This window comes from Acartia tonsa, chromosome 2, assembly GCF_053477335.1.
Source record: "Acartia tonsa isolate MP-2025a chromosome 2, ASM5347733v1, whole genome shotgun sequence".
In the NCBI taxonomy this organism is placed as follows: domain Eukaryota; kingdom Metazoa; phylum Arthropoda; class Copepoda; order Calanoida; family Acartiidae; genus Acartia; species Acartia tonsa.
Genome location: NC_137261.1, coordinates 48,682,411 through 48,703,590, shown reverse-complemented (window position 1 = coordinate 48,703,590; position 21,180 = coordinate 48,682,411). Strand labels below are relative to the sequence as shown.

At 30.9% G+C, this 21,180-nt stretch overlaps 1 protein-coding gene across 1 annotated transcript in view; it reads left to right on the top strand.

Annotated features, from left to right (window-relative positions):
* The first annotated feature begins 6,651 nt into the window (after positions 1-6,651).
* LOC145312587 (insulin-degrading enzyme-like) overlaps positions 6,652-21,180 on the top strand; it is a 66,503-nt gene continuing 51,974 nt past the window's right edge. The window contains exons 1-6 of the mRNA XM_080151842.1: positions 6,652-6,758; positions 7,005-7,071; positions 7,388-7,429; positions 16,979-17,076; positions 19,695-19,748; positions 20,473-20,547. Coding sequence (XP_080007968.1) covers positions 7,065-7,071; positions 7,388-7,429; positions 16,979-17,076; positions 19,695-19,748; positions 20,473-20,547 — 276 coding nt within the window. The 5' untranslated portion in view covers positions 6,652-6,758; positions 7,005-7,064. The remainder of the gene's footprint in view (positions 6,759-7,004; positions 7,072-7,387; positions 7,430-16,978; positions 17,077-19,694; positions 19,749-20,472; positions 20,548-21,180) is intronic.

Below are 21,180 nucleotides of genomic sequence, written 5' to 3'. Positions count from 1 at the left end.
TTTTCACTTCTTACACCAATACAATTTTTTTTCAATGCTTTTACCTCATTTGTATAGTCTTTAGGACATCTAAAACGGTGGTTTCAATTTTCTTTTGGCAATTTGTCCCTTTGTTGGTTTGTTAATAGTCCTTTAACCCTGATTCACTCAATCTAATTTGGGCCATAGTACAGCCAGGGAAAAGGGAATGTGATTCTGACAAACAATTCTAAAGAAAAATTCCCCACAACCCCCTTCCCCCCCCTTATTACCCACCCCTCTTCAGTTACATAAAAAATATAAGATATACCCCCTCCTTACTTCCAAAGGTTTCGAGATTTTTTTTGTAGAATTGATTGTTAGAATAGCTAGGCCTGAGTACAGCTACAAGAATGGATTTCACAGTTTTAAATTCGCATTCTGTTTGCAAAAACCTTTGGCATCACGTTTTATGAAAACTTATCTTGTAACTAGCACTACTTTTACTTTTCCCCGATATTTGATTTATGAATGAGAGAAAAATTACTCATTTACTTATTATTAGATATAATTATGGATTAGTTTGGTTAGGTTTATGTAATATCAAAGCTTCTCTAAAATACAAATACTTTATCCTATTATATAAAGTAGTAAGGGTTTATTGTTTGAAGCTTACGATCTCAATAACCACTGAACTGCATAGGTTCAGGTAAGCTTCACATAGGTAGACTGTGATGGCTGTATGCAATTCTTTTTTTATAGATTTAAGATTTAGGTAAATTTGCTCGTCGTCAGGAAGGTGGTAGTGAATTCGAATTTTGGATCAACACCGCGTCATTACTAAAGTCGTCAAAAATGATTACTACTGCTGCCATGTCAGATGCGCGACAGACTAGGAGAAATGTCTTTGCCCAAATCAGGCGCAATTCAGTACCATGCACAGTTAGGACTTCCAGACAAATCAAAGAGTTGGTTGGCTGTTAACCTTATACCTCGTATTGTTTGGCTCTCCTTATCCTTGGTTGTTGGACTTGATGTTAAAGTGTCATGGACAGCAGCCTCTGCCGTATGAGGTAATTAATAACAGTTTAACTTTAACATATAACATTTGACACCCAAAATTAAGTGTTATTTCATAAAAAGTTCTAAAAATAAGGGTGTTGAAAAGTTAAAATTAATAAAAAGATTAAAAATGAACGTAGGAAAAAAATTGTTACTTTTTATTAGTAAGATAGATGAAAATTAATCTACATCTCCAATGGTGATACACAAAAGTTCACCTTCTATAGATTACAATTAATGTTGGAAACGTTTGGACACTCAATTTAATTAACCAACCAATCAAAATTTAATAAAATTCTCCAAAGTTGTCGAGCCAACACATGAGAAACGTTATTTTTAATCCTTGAGGACTAATGTAATAAACAGTCAAATGTCCCCTCCCTCACTGAATAACAGGTAAAATTCAAATTATGAACGGAGGTCAGATTGAGTTTAATTTTTCATGGAGTCTCCACATAGATTATGGACCATTAATCCTATATTAAATTTTTGTAAGTTCTTAGAGCTAAAACGCAGCCTCTGTTTTCAAAACAGAAAAATTACTTTTTATATAGGTAGTATTGAATAAAATTTTTATATATCGTTAACAAGGACAAAAAGTATATAAGTAGCACAGAAAAACAAATCATATAACAATTGTTATAAACTGCGAGCCAAAAAAATAGGTAAATCTGAATTTGTAGAATGGCAGCTTTGATATTCATTTAGGATGATTCTACTGTAAATATAAAATGTAGATGCATCTTTTGGTTACAAGTTTCCACCGTTATTTTTTTTATTAGCACCAATGAAGCACAAGATCTCAAAAACAGCATTTTGGTTAAAAACTGGTGAACCAAAAAGATATGCAAATCCAAAACAAATCAATGGAAAAACGATTTTTTGGCACTTTTATCCTGTTTTAAAGATTGATTCTGATAAATTAACCATTTTTGAAGGGATTTATGAATTAATTATTATTAAATGTAGTATAAGGTAGAAATTAATGATTTTTTAAAATAAGAAATGTTAGAAAAAAAGAAATACGACCCCTATCACTTTAGAGGTCAGCTGCTTAAAATCTTGATTATGAGGATGATGACCTTCCAGATGCTCCTATTTGTGATGATGGTGAGCTAAATGTTATCTAAGTACATGCCCATTACAACAACTTGTCTATCAACCTATATACCATTTTTTGTAGTCATAGCAATCTTCAATGGAGGCTAATTACAAGAAATATAAACATCTTCTAAAAATGACAGTATTTACCTTATGAATTGGAGTAATTAAAATTGCAATTTTTTTCTTTTTAAATACTGCTTGACTGGAGGCTGAAATGAATACAAAAATTGGACCATAGTTCAATATATAAGTTGTCATCATGGTCATGCACTTTGATAACATTTGGCTCACCATCACTACCCGTAGGAGCATCTTAAAGGCCATCATCATCAAAATCAAGATTTTAAAATGATTTTTTTTAACACATTAAAAATCATTTTTGTATACTATTTGGAGTAATTTTTATCTTTAACATGTATTTAGTTTCATCCATAAGATTGGAGGTCAGCAGCTGTCCTCTAAAGTGATAGGGGTTGAATTTCTTTTTTTCTAATATTTCTTATTTTAAAAAATCATTAATTTCTACCTTATACTACATTTCATAATAATTAATGCATAAATCCCTTAAAAAATTGTTAATTTATCAGAATCAATCTTTAAAACAGGAGAAAAGTGCCAAAAAAATCGGTTTTCCATTGATTTGTTGTGGATTTGCATATCTTTTTGGTTCATCAGTTTTTACCCAAAATGTTGTTTTTGAGATCTTGTGCTTCAATGGTGCTGATTAATGAAAAATTAACAGTGGAAACTTGTAACCAAAAGATGCATCTACATTTTATATTTACAGTAGAATCATACTAAATGAATATTAAAGCTGCCATTCTAAAAATTCAGATTTGCCTTTTTTTTTTTGGTTCGCAGTTTATAATTTTAGAAAGTTGTTATTAAAGTATAACAATATAATACCTAGTAAAGTTACGTTTGCTTCTATCTATAATACTGTGAATTTTAGCCGAGCTCATGTGAAATGGAGAGTAAATAGTAGAAGGGAAAACAAATATAAATCACTTTTCTTACGTAACAACGGAAACACTCTCATGATAGAGAAGCTGCGCTGCAAGTGTAAATTAAATTAATGTGTAATTCATAGACAATGCCTTACCTATGCATTTTCTGTGTATGAAGGGAATATTGAGAATAAATTATGAGGGAAAGTAGCTTCTATATTATTTGCAATGTCTGTCTAATACCAGATTTTTAATTGGTAAATATAAATTTTTAGCATGTTTTGTCAGTAAATCAATGAATATGGCACTTTTTTATATTTTAAAAAAAGTTCTGTATATAATTAATAAAATGGTTAAGATTTAAGGAAGAACTGAGGACATAGAATTGTAAATTATACTTGTTGATAAAGTTCTCTAATTCGTTAGCTTTAAAACATTGGGGACGCTTTATTAAATCTTAATTGAGATGTACAATCTAGCATTGTCCAAATAATGTCAACCTACTTAATTTTAAACTCTGTATTATGTTTATGATTATTTGTTTTTCTTGTAAATATTAAGCTATGATTGCATGGAAGTTGTTATCCTTGTTATTGAATGAAAAATTAAGCCTCATATTATCCGTGCTTGCACTAGCTGTTATCAATACCTTTTCATTATGATATACAGAAAACAAGAACATTACTATCCGATAATAAATAACCTGAAAATCAAAATGAATATTTAGTTTTAAAGCATGGCTAATAAAGCTGGTTTTAATTCTAAAATTTCTAATTTTAATATCTGAAAAAATATGTCTATAATACGATACCATAAATAACTATTACCCCACCATCACAGGAATCTTTAAAAGATTTAATGGTAGATTAATTCTAAGCTATCCACTACAGCAAATATTGATGGAAGCCCATAAATGTAGAAATGCTTTGTTTTAACAAGCATATTAGTTTTATAGACTTTAAACCAATTATTTTCTATTCCCCTCCACCACCCCCAAAACAATTCTTTTCTCTATCCAAATACTAACCATTGCTCAATCCCACGCCCTCAGGATAATATAACCTTATAACTTACAACCCATGAAAAGGCATGGATTTGTGGGGTGGATGATGGTTCCCCCCTTTCCTCCAATATTATTGTCCATATTCTCACCTTCCCATACACACTCTCTTCTTTATGGGCCGGAGGTTGGTGACGTCACACGCCAGTGTATAGTAACACAGAGGAGGTTCACAAGGTTGCCACATTTTATCAAGAAATACTTTCGCGGATTTTTTGTTAATTAAAAAAAGTTATAAAAATATTTTGGTGCTTAATTGGCAGAATTAATTTTCACATTGAAACAAAAATTATCAAGTTGAAGGAACAAAGACAATTTAAAAAAAATATAAATATTATGAAAATTGTTGGCAACCCTTGTAGCAGAAGGATAAAATCCAACACAGTGATAATATAGTTGAAAACCTGTGAGTGCTGGGAAAGGATTATTTTGGTTTTATTTGCACTTAAAGCCAATATGAACCCTTTTTTTTCGCAGTGAATTGTTTTTATTTAATAATTAGAACATTTAAATCATATAAAATGTAAATTTTTAATACCTATAGTATTAAGGATTGTTATAAACCTATTGAATAAAAAATATTTTGACAGTTAAGTTAAGTTATCATGTATCATTTTGTTTTGAAAGTATTAAGTATAATTGACATGTACATTGTACATAATCTTATTATAAATTTCATTGCTTACATGGCATTAATAATATACATTTTTATTAAATTAAAAACAAAATTATGCCTCTAAAAATCACAAAATATTAGCAGAAATTATTTTTAATGAGAAATGGTTATTAAAACATAATATATTATTTAGATTGATATACAATTTTAGTTTCAAGACATAAATATAAGCTAAAAACATTAAAAAACAAATTTTATTCAAAACCTTTTAAGAAACGTTTTATAAAATATTATATATATTAGGCTTTTTAATTCAATGCCTAGTTGGATATTGTTTTTTTTTTAAATTATTATCTTTTGGTGGGTTAACCTTAAGTTTTGCTATACCTATCTGCTTAAATAGTTGCTTTGCTCCTAGGCTCTAGGAGAGGGCGAAGGAAGTCAGGGAAATAGCCTAAAACCACCCCAAGATATTTAATAAGCTTCTCTTTAAAATACAACCAATATGGACCAGTATTTTTAGTGAGCCTCACTGATTTTAGTGAGGCAAATTTTTTAAGAATTCACCTCTTGTATAGGCAATGGAAGACAAAAATCCTATTATATAAAGTAGTAAGCGTTTTTGTCTGTCCCAAATGATCTCGCTAACCGCTAAACCGATATTGTTCTCTTTTACAGTGAAGCTTCTTATAGGTCCTGGGAAGGTTTTAAACTATTTTTTGGGAGGGTGTCTTCACCACTCCCCCTCAAATTTTTTTTTACTCTTTTGAAACTCAAATTTAAAATGGGATGAGGTCAACTTTTCCTTCTCCTACCTTAAGTGCCCCAAGAGGTTTTCTAGGGGCGTAGCTGCTAGTATATTATATACAATTAAAAGCCTCTTCTATTAAGCTTTTTTTCCCTCACTCTATCTGTAACTATGTGTTAATGAAAAGTTGATTTCTTTGTTGAATATCTGAGTTGTTTTCGGGTAGAATTTTATGATATTTGTAATTTGGTTATGTTTTAAAAATAAAAACAGCAGGGGTAAATATTTCCCATACTTAACTTACATAAAAAAATACCTAAATTCTTTCTGACACAAACAAGAAACTTCCCTAAAGGACAAACTAATCAGTCTAGTAAATTGTAGACTAAAAAGACCCCCTATCTATTTTATTTAAGCACACTTATTATACAAGTTTATGATATAACTATAAAATTAGAAAATCTAATATTGCATCATGATATTATTATTAAAGCTTTAGTATCTCAAGTGTTCTTCAAATATCATTTATAGATATTAAGAAATATGACATGACGATGTTTTGAGGAGAAATCGTTTAATTACATAAGCTTATTAATTTCAAGAGGAGCGTTAAATAATAGTTATATATCGCATCGTATTGTAGACAGCTTTCCGCGAATATTAAAATCAAAATATAAGATTTTAAAAAAACAGTTCTGTTAGCCCTGAAGGGCCAAAGTCCCGGGCCAACAAAACTGGTATTAATTTAATGGTTTTTATTTCAATATTCATGGAAAATTGTCATTAATACGATGCTACACATGATTTTTCATTATAACTGAAATCCGATTCTAATCCAGCGGTTCGAAGCAATACTGTAATATCATTCATTCTATCAAAATTTGATTTTCTATTAATGGTGTCGTCATTAGGGTGGGGAGTTTAATAATTTTCAGACATTAATTAAGTAATATTTGTAAGGAATTTGATATACTAATCATGCATCATTCATTATATTATTTATTTGTATCCATTGAAGTGTTCTTGAAATTTTTATTTTTGTTAAATTTTAAAGATAATACATTTAATTTATCTAAATATTTGAATTGGTATTTTAAAAATTTGAATGGCTTTTATTTAGAGTTGTGATACTAAATATAATACCAATTTTATCTATAGATATAGAATTAATAAAGTATGTATGGGTGTAAAGTTTTGAAATGGTCTGATTAAAGTTTAAATGAGAGTCTGCATGAGTGGATACACAATTAATAAAGTCTCCAGGCACAGTGGAAAATAATTTCATAATATAGAATTTTTAATAAAAGTAATATCTATAATGAGGAAGTATAACAAGCGGCTTCAACTCTAAATGCATCTAGGGGCACTTAAAGAGGGAAGAATTGAATTCGACTTATTTTGATATTTTAGAAAAAAAGAGGAAATGTGGTTTTTATATACTGTTTATTAATAAAAATTATCTATATATAAACTTTCATATTTAACTGAATTATTCTACTGTGTCCCTAGGAAACAATTAGAATATATAAGAAAGGAGATATTCTGTTTAAAGCCACTGCATCCAGTGACATGATAGGTAAGTAATCCATACATGAAAGTTACAGGATCTATGTGTTTGTACCGAAGGATCTCGCTAACCGCTGAACCGATATGGTTCTCCTTTACAGTTTAGCTTCTTATAGGTTTAGAATTTTCAAAACTAAATTTGGGGAGGATACCACCATCCTACCAAGAGAAATAACCCATAGAAAAAAATCACCAAAATTATTTTACCTTTCTGTTTAAAAGTAAAAGTAGAGGGGGGGGGGGGGTTCAACTTCCAATCAACATATTATACACTAACATGGTTTGTGTGACTGAAGTGTATTTTAAAGAATCCATGTTTAATTTAGGTGATGGAATCTCCGCATTTATGGAAGAGCATCAGAAATCAAGTAAGTAATAGTCCAATCGAATTATAAACAGCTTTCCGTGGATAGTAAAAAGAAAAGTCATAAGATTAATATCAGTTTAGTTGGCCCTAAAGGACCGAAGGTCCGTGCTAACCAAACTGATATTGATTTTATGATTTCTATATTGACTGTAATGTCTGTACTACGATACGATACATGATTTTTCAGTATGACTCAGAACCGGTTTTAATCCAAAGGATATTTACGGTTTCAAAACCATACTGGAAGAATTAATCTAAAACACTTTCTGTCTTTTTTCTGTAACCACTTTACTTCCCTGTTTTAATGGATGTTGTCATCCTTGTTTTCTCAACCAATTGAGGTGTTATGTGCCTAAAGGGGCTTTACTCCAAGAGGTTTGATCAAACTAATTTTTCGTGTTTTAGATTTTAAAGAAAAGTAAAAAAAAATTTTTTTTGGGGGGGGAATTTTTTTCATTTGGGGGGGGAATTTTTTTCATTTGGGGGGGGGGTGTTAAGGGTGTCCCACCCCCCAAGAAAATATTTATAAACCTTCCCAGGACCCATGAGAAGCTACCCTGTAAAGTGTAAAGGAGAACCCGATCGGTTCAGCGGTTAGTGAGATCCTTTGCTACAAACAAACAGACAGACAAACAAACCTATATAGCCCTCATTACCCTATAGCCGTTTCCAAAATCTTAATGGACAAAAGGAATGACATCCTAAACATTTTATCAAATGATCGAAAGTTTTATATTTATTCATGTTCCCATAGTAAAAGAATGTAAACAATTTAGTCATGTTTTTCGTGCTAAAATATTTTTGCATTACGGTGAATGACGCAAGTATATTAAATCAGGGGAGGGAGGGGACATTTGGCTGTTTATTACACTAGTCCCCAAAGTTTTATGATAATGATTTCTCATTCGTTGGCTTAAGAACTTTGGGGACTTTTATTAATGAATTTTGATTAGTTTGTTCATTAAATTGAGTGTTCAAATGTTTCAACCACTTATTGTAATCTAAAAAAGATGTAGTTTTGTGATTTATCATTAGGGATGTACAGTACATCAATTTAGAGGCCATTGTCTTATCCCTTTAGATCCCTGAAATGAAATACTTTATTATTTGGTTTTTGTGTAAATTTATGTTTATACTTCATAATTTATGGTTTTTCTACACAAGGTTTTTTTTATATAATTTTTAGTAGTTCAGCTAAACTACTATACTGAGCCTGATATAGACGTCCAAGGGTGAGTATAAAGGGTAGTTTAGCCCCATTAAACTTTGAAACCCCTCAAATTAAAAAATACATTAAATACCCACTTAAACATTTGAAATCCCTAATTTTACCATCACCAAAAAAGTTTGGGCGTCCCTCAAATTTGAAACAAAGTTATAATTGTTACTACTTTTAACTGATTTTGCTGTTTTTAGATATTGAATTCTAGCGGCTTCGCCCCTAGCCTCTAGGGGCTTTGCCCCAAGAGGTTTGATCAAACCAATTTTTCGTATTTTAGATTTAAAATAAAACAAAAAAAATTTTTTGGGGGGGGAATTTTTTTTTTGGGGGGGGAGTTAGTCGACCCCACTATTTTAATTTTAGTTTTAAAAAGAAAAAAAGAAAAACTTTTTTTGGGGGGGGTATTTTTCATTTTTTGGGGGGTTGGGGGTGTCCCACCCCCCAAGAAAATAGTTATAAACCTTCCCGGGACCTATGAGAAGCTACCCTGTAAAGGAGAACCCGATCGGCTCAGCGGTTAGCAAAATCCTTCGCTACAAACAAACAGACAAACACACAAACAAACACACAAACAGACAGACATCGTTCTACTTTGTATTATAGGTATCCAGAGCTCGGCAGACGTGCGTCAGCCGCCTGTAAGCTTGGAAACCAAACTTTTGCAGTTTTAAAAATCAGCTGGAAGTCTAAACCTGACCTAAAAATGGCAATTCCTCTTAAAAAAGAATTTCAGGCCCAGTCAGTCAATATTCAAGTTCATTCATTTAAGATATTTTCGGTTTCTTTTCTTATTGAATTTATCCCCTCCCCCACGTCCTTTCACCCAACAATCTTTATAGACGATATCTTGGCAAATTATTTGATTAACAACTGTAATGTTTTAGCATATTGTTTTCACTGCACTTTTAATGAACATGTTTGTCCTTGTTTTTATTGAATTTTTCTTAACTTTTACCATTTGTATTTTAAAGTATACCAGCATATATCCTTATAATGAAGTAACAGGATGCTTGTCTGTCTGTACCGAAGGATATCGATAGCCGCCGAACTGATATGGTTCTCCTTTACAGTGTAACTTATCATAGGTCCTGGGAAGGTTTATAGCTATTTTGGGGGAGGGTACTGCTACCCTCCCAAGATAAATAAACAGAAAAAACATTACAAACCCCATCTAGCGAAGAAGCAGCTGCTCTTAGAGGCCTCTAGGAGCGTAGCCGCTAGTAATATACAAGTCCTTTTTGTTAGTCCTCGGGTCTAACAAAACTGGTTTTTAAAATTTCTCATTTTAATATCTGCGGAAAGCTGTCTATAAACTACTATTCTGAAATATTATTTACTCTACTGCTATTTTTTAAACATCCACTCTACAACTTACTTTTTATTTCATTATTTCGCTACTTACGAATGTGGTATTCCTAGTTTTCTCTCAGATAAATATTGATAAAAAAATCTCAATACTTGATTAACATATAACAAGATCTTTATTTTTAAAAGCGAAGCTTTTCTATAATTAGGGTGGTTCGTCCGTCCGAGATAGTTAGCTTTTATTCGTTGATTTAGGCATGTTAGAATTGTCCTATCGATTTCAAACTTTGCATGATGATTCCTGTAGTAGTTAGGTACGATTTAGAAAGTAGCAACTCTATAATCGTTACCAAAATGTCCGTCGTCCATTTTAAACATGTTGATTTTTTTGACTTTTTTAATAACAATTTTTTATGTGATTAAATCATCCGATTGATCTGATTTTTTGATTACTGATTCCTATTACAATAAGGTACAATATTATTAGCGAAGCATCTCTATAATCAAGTATTAAAATGTCAGTATATCCTTAAACAGAATTCTGTATTTAAGAAGTTTTGCAACAAATTTACGTATAATTTTGTCAAACCTTATATTTTCATATTTTGCATATTCAGTTCTGACACTCAACAAAAGTTAATGTTCGTCTGTTATATCGTTTCAGAGCTTCGCTTTTATGGATGTTGTCATCCTTGTTTGTTATAAGATAATATGAAAAATATTAACATACTCTGCTGCATAATCAATTGTATTGGAAAATTGTACCAATCACCGATAATAGACGAGAAAATATGTAAAAAATAACCTTGGAAAAGAGAATAGACAAATGAAAAGCGGATAGCTCTTATGGTTGATTTAGGCTAATTAGAATTGTCCTATCAATTTTAAACTTAGAATGCTGATTGAAGTAAGATCAAGATGCGATCGTAACAACTTTAATTGAAACATGTTGATTGTATAACTTTTTATATGATAAAATCATCCTATCCTATTCATATGATTCTTTGAATAATGATTCCTAGGACAACAAGTTACTATATTTATGTACTAGATATGTAAGTATTACCTTAAACAGTATCCTGTATTTAATCAATTTTGCAAATTTACTTAATTTTTTTTTAGAATTAAAAATCATATTTTGCTTATTAAGTTCTGGCACTATACAAGTGTTAATGTTAATTTTTCCTCCCGTCTTATTTTATATAGCTTCGCTTTCAGGGATATTGTCATCCTTGTTAATGTAAATCTGTATATATATGATTCGTTTTTCCTAGATTAGGGTATGACAAAGAATAAAATGGATTTAGAATATTAGTGGATATATTGACAGAGGAATAATTGTCGTCAATATAATTTTTCAAACACGGACCTCATTTATTGCTCAGTTACTTTTTCCATTAGTAAGAGATGGGATGGAGTAAAGGGGTGGATAAAGGGCAAAGTTATTTTAGCCAGCTGAGATTATAACTTTATTAAAGTACACAAAAATCTGGTGTAACATCCAAGTAAAAATGAATTGATTAGAATGAATGATTTGTTTTTATAGAACTTGCAGATAAGATTCTTATACACATACAACATTTAATTTTAACAGAGAAAAAAATGGTAATGCATTATTCACAAAACTGAGACCTTACAAATACATAGTTCTCTAAAGTGATCTTAGATAGTTCTAAATTATAATATACATACAAAAACATTAAACAAAGGCCTTACTAATTATTCTTCATTATAGGCCAATCAATTTTTTACTTTACAATATACATTTCCCAAGATTCCTGTAATTTTTTTTTGTTAGCGTTGTAAGGACCAATTAATCTCCTCTTCAACAGAATATTATCAGAAAAATATTGGTATAATACCTACAATTATTAGTTAAATATTCCCCCCCCCCCCTCCACCCAAAAAACTGCAGTTCAATGAAAGGATCTAAAGAGATAAGGAAATGGCCGATAAATTGATCTACATCTCCATTGATGAAACACTAAATTAACCCTTCTGTAGATTACAATTAATGGTTGAAACGTTGGGACACTCAATTTAATGAACCAACCAATCAAAATTCATTGTAAAAGTCTCCAAAGTTGTTAAGCTAACTAATAAGAAAACGTTATTATAAAACCTTGGGGACAGCTCAATGTCTCCTCATTCCCAAGGTTTAATGGGATTTTTATACGCTCGCAAAAGTCTGGGCATATTTTAAGCGTCAATGAATGAGGTATGGATTTTAAAAAATGGAAGTCTTCCACAAGTAGGTTCATTCAAACGAATATACAATTTTTTCTTAATAAGAACACCTGGCAAATCTGTGCCTAACTAATAGATATAATATATTTAGATGGTTCATCTGACCCTAAAATTTACCAAACTTAAAATTTGGATTCCTTAGCAGACAATCACCTTTCAACCAATGACATGTCTGGAATGTATCGCCAATGTACTCCTATTGGCTGATTTAGAGAGTGTGTCTCTAGATTATATATATTGACTAACTTAATCTAATCTTACTAAAAGAAAAGCACAAATACGATGGGTTTGGTTATGGATGGCACACTTGAGGCTTGGAGAAATGGTGCCAATATATTTTTATTTGTGTACAAGTTCTTTTCAACCAAAATCTAAAAGAAACATATTTTTAACAGAAAATTAGTTACTCTTTTATTTTTATTATAAAAAATATATATTGCCTGAATTGAGTTTTAATAGTATTCTTCTATCAAGGTTTTTTTTTGTCTGCAAGTAGCATAGCTTAAGGAAAAATAAACTTAAACTCCTATCCATTGTGTGAACAATAGTGACATGAAATACACCCTTGAAGGGATTGAATCCTTATATGAAGTAACAGGATATTTGTTGTTTGTCTGTGTGTCTGTTTGTACCGAAGGATCTCGCTAACCGCTGAATCGATCTGGTTCTCCTTAACATGGTAGTTTCTCATAGGTCCCGGGAAAAATTATAACTATTTTGGGGTACAACCACCCTCCCAAGAGAAATCATAAAAAAACAGTAGAGACCTCTAGGGGCGTAGCCGCTAGTAATTAATAAGGAGCTTGGACACTGCTAATTTAAACAAAATAATCATTATATAAAAAGTATCTAAAGTATTTAAGCCTGCGATTTGGAGCGTGAAATAATAAAAGTTTGGGTACTAGCATAATTTTAAAAACCAATGTACCCTCCTTCCCTTATACTTAACCCAATTTAACATGGAAAATGTTGAGCATGACTTCTTCGTTTTTCAATTTCTAGAAAATCTTTTGTCACCAGAATTGCATGTTTTATAATAAAGTGAAACTCACAGAGGGCTAAAATAAAGATATCACCATCCACACCCTTTGCCCCACTCCCTCCCCTCCTACTGAATAAACGAACTGACCAATAAATGAGTTCCATGTTAGCAACCTAAATTGACGACAATTTTCCCCAGTCATAATATCCAGGTATATTTTACATCCATAGCACGCCCTTGCCTTTTATGTTATAAATGTAGATAATTTTCCTCCCCAACTTTAACAATTTATGATAACCTAGAGAGGTTAAGAAATATGAGTAAAGTTTTTTTCAACTCTCAGGATGCCAGATTAACAGGGATGAATGATCTTAAAAGTTTTATTTATAGCATTAAACGGCTACCTATTTGTTATTAAAGATATAAATCAGTTTTGTTAGCTCCAAGGGGTCGAAGGCCTGGGTTAACAAAACTAGTATTAATTTCATGACTTTTATTTTAATGTCTATGGAAAATTGTCTGTACATGATGCTATACATGATTTTCCAATATTACTCAGAACCGGTTCTTATCCACCGGATACTAATCTATTTCGAAGCCATACTGAAAAACCTATCCAATAAGAAAAAGGCGGCAGAGGAAAAGTGGCGTCTGTGATGTAATGTAATGATACACAATTAAAAGGAGAAAAATAATTGCAATTCAAAAGGTTATCTAAAATCAGTTTTAATAATTTAAGGCGTTATTATTTTTTTTCTTCTGTTACTACTTCCCTTATATTATGGCAATGCATTTGCAGTTATGCGAAGCACAATTTAAAATTATTATTCTCTAAAGAGTTATAAATTTTTATACATTTTTCTTATTCTATCTTACACTTGAAGTCAACAAAAGTAGAATTTAGAAATAAACTTTTTTTTACTAGTATGGCTTCCAAACTGATTAATATCCGGTGGAATAGAACTATTTCTCAGACATAATGAAAAATCTTAAATAGCCTTATATTACTTACAGTTTTTCACGAATATTTCGATAAAAATCATAAGATTCGGAAGCTTGTGGCTAACAAAACTTAATGTTATATTTACTTCACACAGGCCATGGGATGGTCATAGTCTTTTTTATTTTAAGGATTTATTTTAAGTCTTAGTATGGTTTAAGGCTATTTTTCTGCACATCCCTTGAAATACGATGGGCGCTAGATAATATGGGCGCAGCCACTAGTACCTTTAAAGATACAATTTCCTTATATTTGAAATGTATTTTAGTATTTGGAATTTGTGCTTGTTTTTTTGATGTTTCTAAAAATATTATGACTATTCAAAAACTGCATTATTACCATCAACTTTCTTGCAGATATACAGTGATAAGACAGTTGGAATAAAATATTAAAAAAAAATTATATATTATAAATTTAGAGATGAATCAAATGTTTTTATTTTACAATGTTTTTTTATTTATTGAGGATAAGGGAAGTAATGGTAAAGTGGATGAATTAAAAATTATTTGTAAAAGCAGACCTAAATACTTTTTTTAAGGGCAGGTATTAAAAGGTGCTATTTGAATTCACAAGCCGTTGCGCCCCCAGCATCTATGAGCTCAGTATTTGAATGGTTTAATGGGATGAAAAGTAGAATAAAACCATCCTAACACTTAATTCTAAAATAGCCTAGGGCATATGTGAAGCTTCCATAAAAAGGAAAACTCAATCAGTTCCGTATTTATTGAAACCTCAGGCTTACAAAATATATTAATATTTTATATGATTGCGAAGGGGAAAATTCATGAACCGCACAAAATTTAGTGCAAATCTATTGTCTCATCTCTGAATCCATGATTACCACCAACTTTTTTTTCCCTGTCAGATGAAGGTCAACAACAATATTGCACAAAAATATTGCAATGCATTTTTGCAATAAATACCCAGAAATTTAGCAAGTACCTTACACAGCTGGTTGCAAAGCTACTCTACAAGTCAATTGTGTCTGTCAAGTCTATTTGTAATTATGAAAAGGAAAATATTAAGGAAAAAGACAATGGAAAAATAATTATATTTTATAATATATATATTTTATATTTATAATTTAGCAAGTACCTTACACAGCTGGTTGCAAAGCTACTCTACAAGTCAATTGTGTCTGTCTGGTCTTTTTGTAATTATGAAAAGGAAAATATTAAGGAAAAAGACAATGGAAAAATAATTATATTACCAATAATAGAAACAAATCTGCTCTTTTTGAAGACTAAAATCATTGGTTAAAATGTTTAGACATTGTGAGTTTAGACCAAGGAATCATTTGAATCAAGATAAAAGTTATTTTATGAAATTAGTGATTATTAGTTCTTTGAAGATCTGTTTTGACTGAAAGATTGAAAAAGTATAACAGTAAAGGCTATTAGTTCGTTTTCTCTTCCACATTGAAGAAAATATTGGTTCAAAAGAGCCATGCTCATAGCTAATAATTCTTGTTCAGTTTTATGATGAAAGTGAAAGGTTTATGGTTCTTTTCAGTATATAAAACTTTTATTGGGAATTTTTATGTAGCCTAATAAATGATAATAATATTGTGCAAATACTTTTCAAGTGTTTGGTCTGAGGAAAGATATAATACATATAACATACATGGAATTGGATATATATGGACAAGGAATAAACTTGTCGTCAATTTGGGTTGCCAACAAGGCCACTAATTATTGGTTAATTTGTTCATCCAGTAGGATTTTAGAGAATGGGGTAAAGGGGTTGAATGGGGGTGGTTATCGTTATTTTAGCCAGTTGCGAGTATCACTTTGATCGTTTGGGTTGTTGGTCGTGTCTTATTTACCTATACGTAAGGTAGTCCTGTAAACCGACCCAACACTATAACACCTAAAATTCAACAAACCCTTCGATTGCAAGATCTTTATCTGGAATACCTAAATGTGATTTGTAATGAATTGTGCCTGTTTTTGGGCTCAGGCTTTTATCACTTTTCTTGTTAATGTCATGTGTATGACATTGCACTACTATTCAATGAACTTTATCTATTTTATGACGTGGGGTAGTCAAGATTTAATTTGGTTTAGATGATTAAAACCAGGGCCTCAGCCGCGCATAACCTTTCAATAATGTATAAAAAAGATGAATTATCTGTTTAGATAATTATCTGAGACATCTAGCTAAATGATATAAAGATTTCAACCAGACTTACACTTTGCAGACGCTCGGCTGCCGAGCCCTGATAACCAAAGACATGTAATTTATGTTTTTTGGGGAAAATGTAAATCCGATACTTTTCATCGTATTTTCAACACCAAACGTTTTCATTTTTGTTTTTGCAAATATACAAGAACTATTTGGTACAAAATTGTAGAAAAGTAATCCTTATAATAATGTAACAGAATGTCTATGAGTCTGTTCTGAACGTCTGTTATATTTTTAGCTTAATAGTAAAAAGTTTATAAAAGTAACAGGATGTCTGTATGTCTTGTTAACTTTAAGATCTCGCTAACCGCTGAACCGATATGGTTTTTCTTTACAATGCAGCTTCTCACGTACAGGTCCTGGGAAGGTTTACAGCTATTTTGTAGAATGGTAACATCATTGAGAGAAAAAAAATTTGTTCCTCCCCCTAAAAATTGTCTTTTCTTTTAGAAACTAATAGCTTAAACTTCAGGGCTCCTAGAGGTCTCTAGGGGCGTAGTTAGATGTGAATAATGGTATAATTTAGATTATATGGATAAGTCTAAAGAAAGAATTTTAGGATTTTCAACAATTTTTCACATGAATCTGATAGGAATGTTATTTTTTTTAGAATGTTGTTGCGCTAGTGTACCAGATATAGTCCGGCTGGGTTCCAGCCTTTGTCCTTTCATCTGTCCCTGGCTACCATTCAATTCAACAGCTGCAAAGGTATTAATATATATGCTAGTGTACCAGATATAGTCCGGCTGGTCTCCAGCCTTTGTCCTTTCATCTGTCCCTGGCTACCATTCAATTCTACAGCTGCAAAGGTATGAATATGTTTTCTGCAGGGATAAGGGATTGGAAACCCGACTGAAAATTAGATTTTGCCTCCTTTTGAAAGTGCAAATTTATTTCTTACCTATACAATTTTTCATATTTTACTAAACTAACTAGTGCACCTTCCCAAAACCGGTATTTTTGAGAGAGTTGAAAAATAGGCATTGTATAATATTTTGCTACGTTTCCCATCCCTTATCCCTGATTTTTAAAAGCGAAGCTTATCTATAATTATTGTCGGTCCGTCCGTCCGTCCGGAACGGATAATTTTTTTCTATTTATTTAGGCATGTTAGAATTGTCCCATCGATTTCAAATTTTGCATGGTGATTCCTGTTGTAGTTAGGTACGATTTAAAAATCGTAGCAACTTTATAATCATTACATTCTGATTAATCAGTTCTGACACTATACAAGTATACAAGTGTTAATGTGCGTCTGTTCTGCCGTTTCAGAGTGTCGCTGTTATGGATGTTGTTATCCTTATTTTTTGTAAAAATATTAACAATGTACGTACAGATAAGTTATATGCAAAGTTGAGCTACATTTACATATGATAAAAAAATCAATGCTATCTATAATTAAGCTATACAAAACATGATACTGTAAAAATGCTATATCCTTTTATTAGTTCTTTTCCATAAGAAAATTCTCTAGATTAGCTATACAATAAATTGTGATGCTGTAAAGAAAAATATACAGATAATTTTGTTTTGTAATCTACTAGCGGTTTCGACCCTAGCCTCTAGGGGCTTTGCCCCAAGAGGTTTGATAACCTATTTTTGTGTTAGTTAGATTTAAAAAGAAAAAGTAAAAAGAATTTTTTTTTATTTGGGAGGGGATTTTTTTTTGGGGGGGAAGGTGGAAGGTCGACCCCCTTTTTCAATTTTTGTTTTAAAAAAAAAATTTTCTTTTTTGGGGGGGAGGGGATTTTTCATTTTTATTGGGGGGGGGGGGAGTATCCCACCCCCCAAGAAAATATCTTAAAACCATTATTATTACAGGACCATATTCCCTGAAGAGTAGAGCCCAATCGGTTCAGTGGTTACTGAGATCTTAAGCTTCAGACATACATACAGACAGACAGACATCGTACTACTTAGTATTATAGATAGTTGAGCTATACATGATAACAACATCAATGCTTTAACTCTGATTTGTACTTTTGTTCTTAAATTCAGTGAAAATAAAATTTAGATAATTTATATCCAAGGACATATTACCTATTTTGTTTTGTTATTTTAATCATATCAAATGATGCATATATTTTTCAAAATTTACCCACTATTCAAAGGGCCTCGAAAAGTAGCTTAAACCAAGACTGAAAATGATATAGTCTAGAACCATCACATTACCAAAGTGAAGCTTACTCAAAATAGAGAAATGAGATTAGTTTAGCAGTTATAAGATCATAAGCTTCAAACAAAAAATCCTTACTTCTTTATATATTAGTATATTACTTAATTAATCTTTAAAAAAATATTTTCATTCTCAAAACATTGTATAAAATAAATATAGCAACCTAAGCAATCAAGATAAAATTGTTTTTGTTTCATTTCTTATACTCCTTAGTCAGCTATTGTACTTTATCCTGAGCTATTTTTTGGTATAAAATCTACTCTGCAAGCTTAATGTTTTTACATTTCTTTTGGATGCTATGTATGTGCAAAAATGTGAGTTAGATTACTATTAAAATGAAATAGATTTATGAGACTTATAGTCTTATTTTTCAAGTATGTAAATAATCAAATATAAATATATGTTCTTTGGTTATATTTTTATATTTTTGACAAATCTTTGTAACTAATCATTTCTGATTTATGTAATTCATTTTTTCACGGAATTGTTAAGGGTTTCTTAGAAGGGATAAATCAAATGACAACTTCTTGGTACAAAGAATAAAAATAAAAATTATATACGTTAGGACTATTATCCTTATTGGATTTTCGTAGAAATATTCTTAAAGTGCATTTGATAAAAGTGAAATCTATTTAGTTTTTAGCCCTAAAACCCCGTACAAATACAGACATCTATTTCCAAGACAATCGCCTATAGACAGTAATAAAGAACATTCTTATAAAGAAGTTGCGCTTCTGAAAATATGAGATCTATTTACATAAGGGGGGAATTAATGTATGTTTGACTTTAGCAAAGCTTTGGTTAATATAATGGATTACTTCTTATCAGTACGGCCATTTATTGCCAAAAATTAAGTAAGAAAATTGACTGATCTTAAAATTTAATTTTTATTTGTGGTATAATTAATGTATATTTGACTTTAGTAAAGATATTGTTTAATATGTGATATTTGAACATAAATAAAATGACTTTAGTTTATTCATAACATGGTTAAAGGAAATTTATGTTTTCAAGTATCTCGTGTCCCTAACCCTGCAGACAATTGATGACATTGTACGGATTTTTTCTCATGAAAATCTTCTAATATTTTGATCGAAAATCTTCGAATTTACTAATCATCTAAATTAATTTGAGTGGTTCTTATTTGTAGGTTAATGCAGAGGAGGCCAGGAGAAAGGAAGAACAACAAGAAAATGTTTTGGAGGTAGTTTTAATAGACAGAAATTTTAGTTTCAAAGCTACTCTATAAATTATTTTACCTGTATTGTCTGCCTATCAAGCAGTCTGTTTAAAAATGGGATACTTAAATATATTAGGCTTTGCAGATATATGATAAAATTATTTTTGTAAATATTCCCTGCATCTAATGACCATATATAATGCAATTGGGATTATTAATATGCTAAGAAATAGCGGGTTTCGTCATATTTTTACACTGGCTTTTCTCCTATATCTCGCCCCATGCGCATGCGGGGGGCTCTTACATCATTAACATTTACCTGACCTAACCAAACCTAAAATAACCTATCTAAAGCTAATGTGAAGTTCGACGAAACCCTCTACTTCGTTTTTTTCCATGATCCGAAATATTTTAAAAGAAAAGGATTTTTTAAAGCTATAGATTGTAACAAAGCCCTCAGCAATTTAGTTTAAATAATTTTGTTCTGAAATTAAAAGCTGACTGAAAATGGATATAGAATATACAAGAATATTATGACAGGGGAAAATATGGCGTCAATTTAGGTTGCTAACAGTGACTTCATTTATTAGACAGTTTGTTCATCCGAGGAGGGGATGGAGTAAATGGGTGGATGGGGTATAACGTTATTTTAACCATCTATGAGTATCACTTTATTAGAGTACATGAAAAACTGATGTAATATCCAAGTAATAATATATCGATTTGTGTAAATCAAGTTTAAATTTAGAGTGAGTCAGAGATTGAATGTCAAGAAGTTGACAAGAAGAAGTACAAATATCTTATGCTCAAAAATGGAATGAAGGTAAAATTAAGTTTTATGTAAGGTTAGGGGACAATGGACTTTAATTTTTATGGCATCCAAAATTTACACGTTCTCTTATTTGTTGACCTAAAAATTTTGGGACTTTTATTATGCTAAAAAAATTATTAACACATATGCAAAACTAACATAAACTACTAGTTTTTTCCTTTTTATTTTGCTTCTATAGGACATTTTTCTTCTCCAATTACAAATTTACAAAATTTTTAAGGTATCCAGTATTTACAAAATTTGGCAACAAATTTTTTGTACAATGTTGCATTGTTTAGACTTATATATATGTTCTGCTTATTAAGTTCTGACACTCTACAAGAGTTATTGTTTTTTTGTCCTTCGTTCTAAATTTTGGGGCTTCTTTTTTATTGATGTTATCATCCTTGTTTTTAATTGTGATTTGTAAGATCTAAGAAGTATAGTTTATTTTATAGTAATGAAATAATGGAATTATCGAGTAAAAATTACAAAAGTTTTAATTTTATTTTTCCTTATTAGTTTGGATTACAAAATACATTAACTTTTAGAGCACAACTTATCTAAAATTGTATGTAAATATAAGTAACCAAGAGTAACCGGAGAGCCGAAGGTCCGTGCTTGTATTAACTGGTATTAATATTA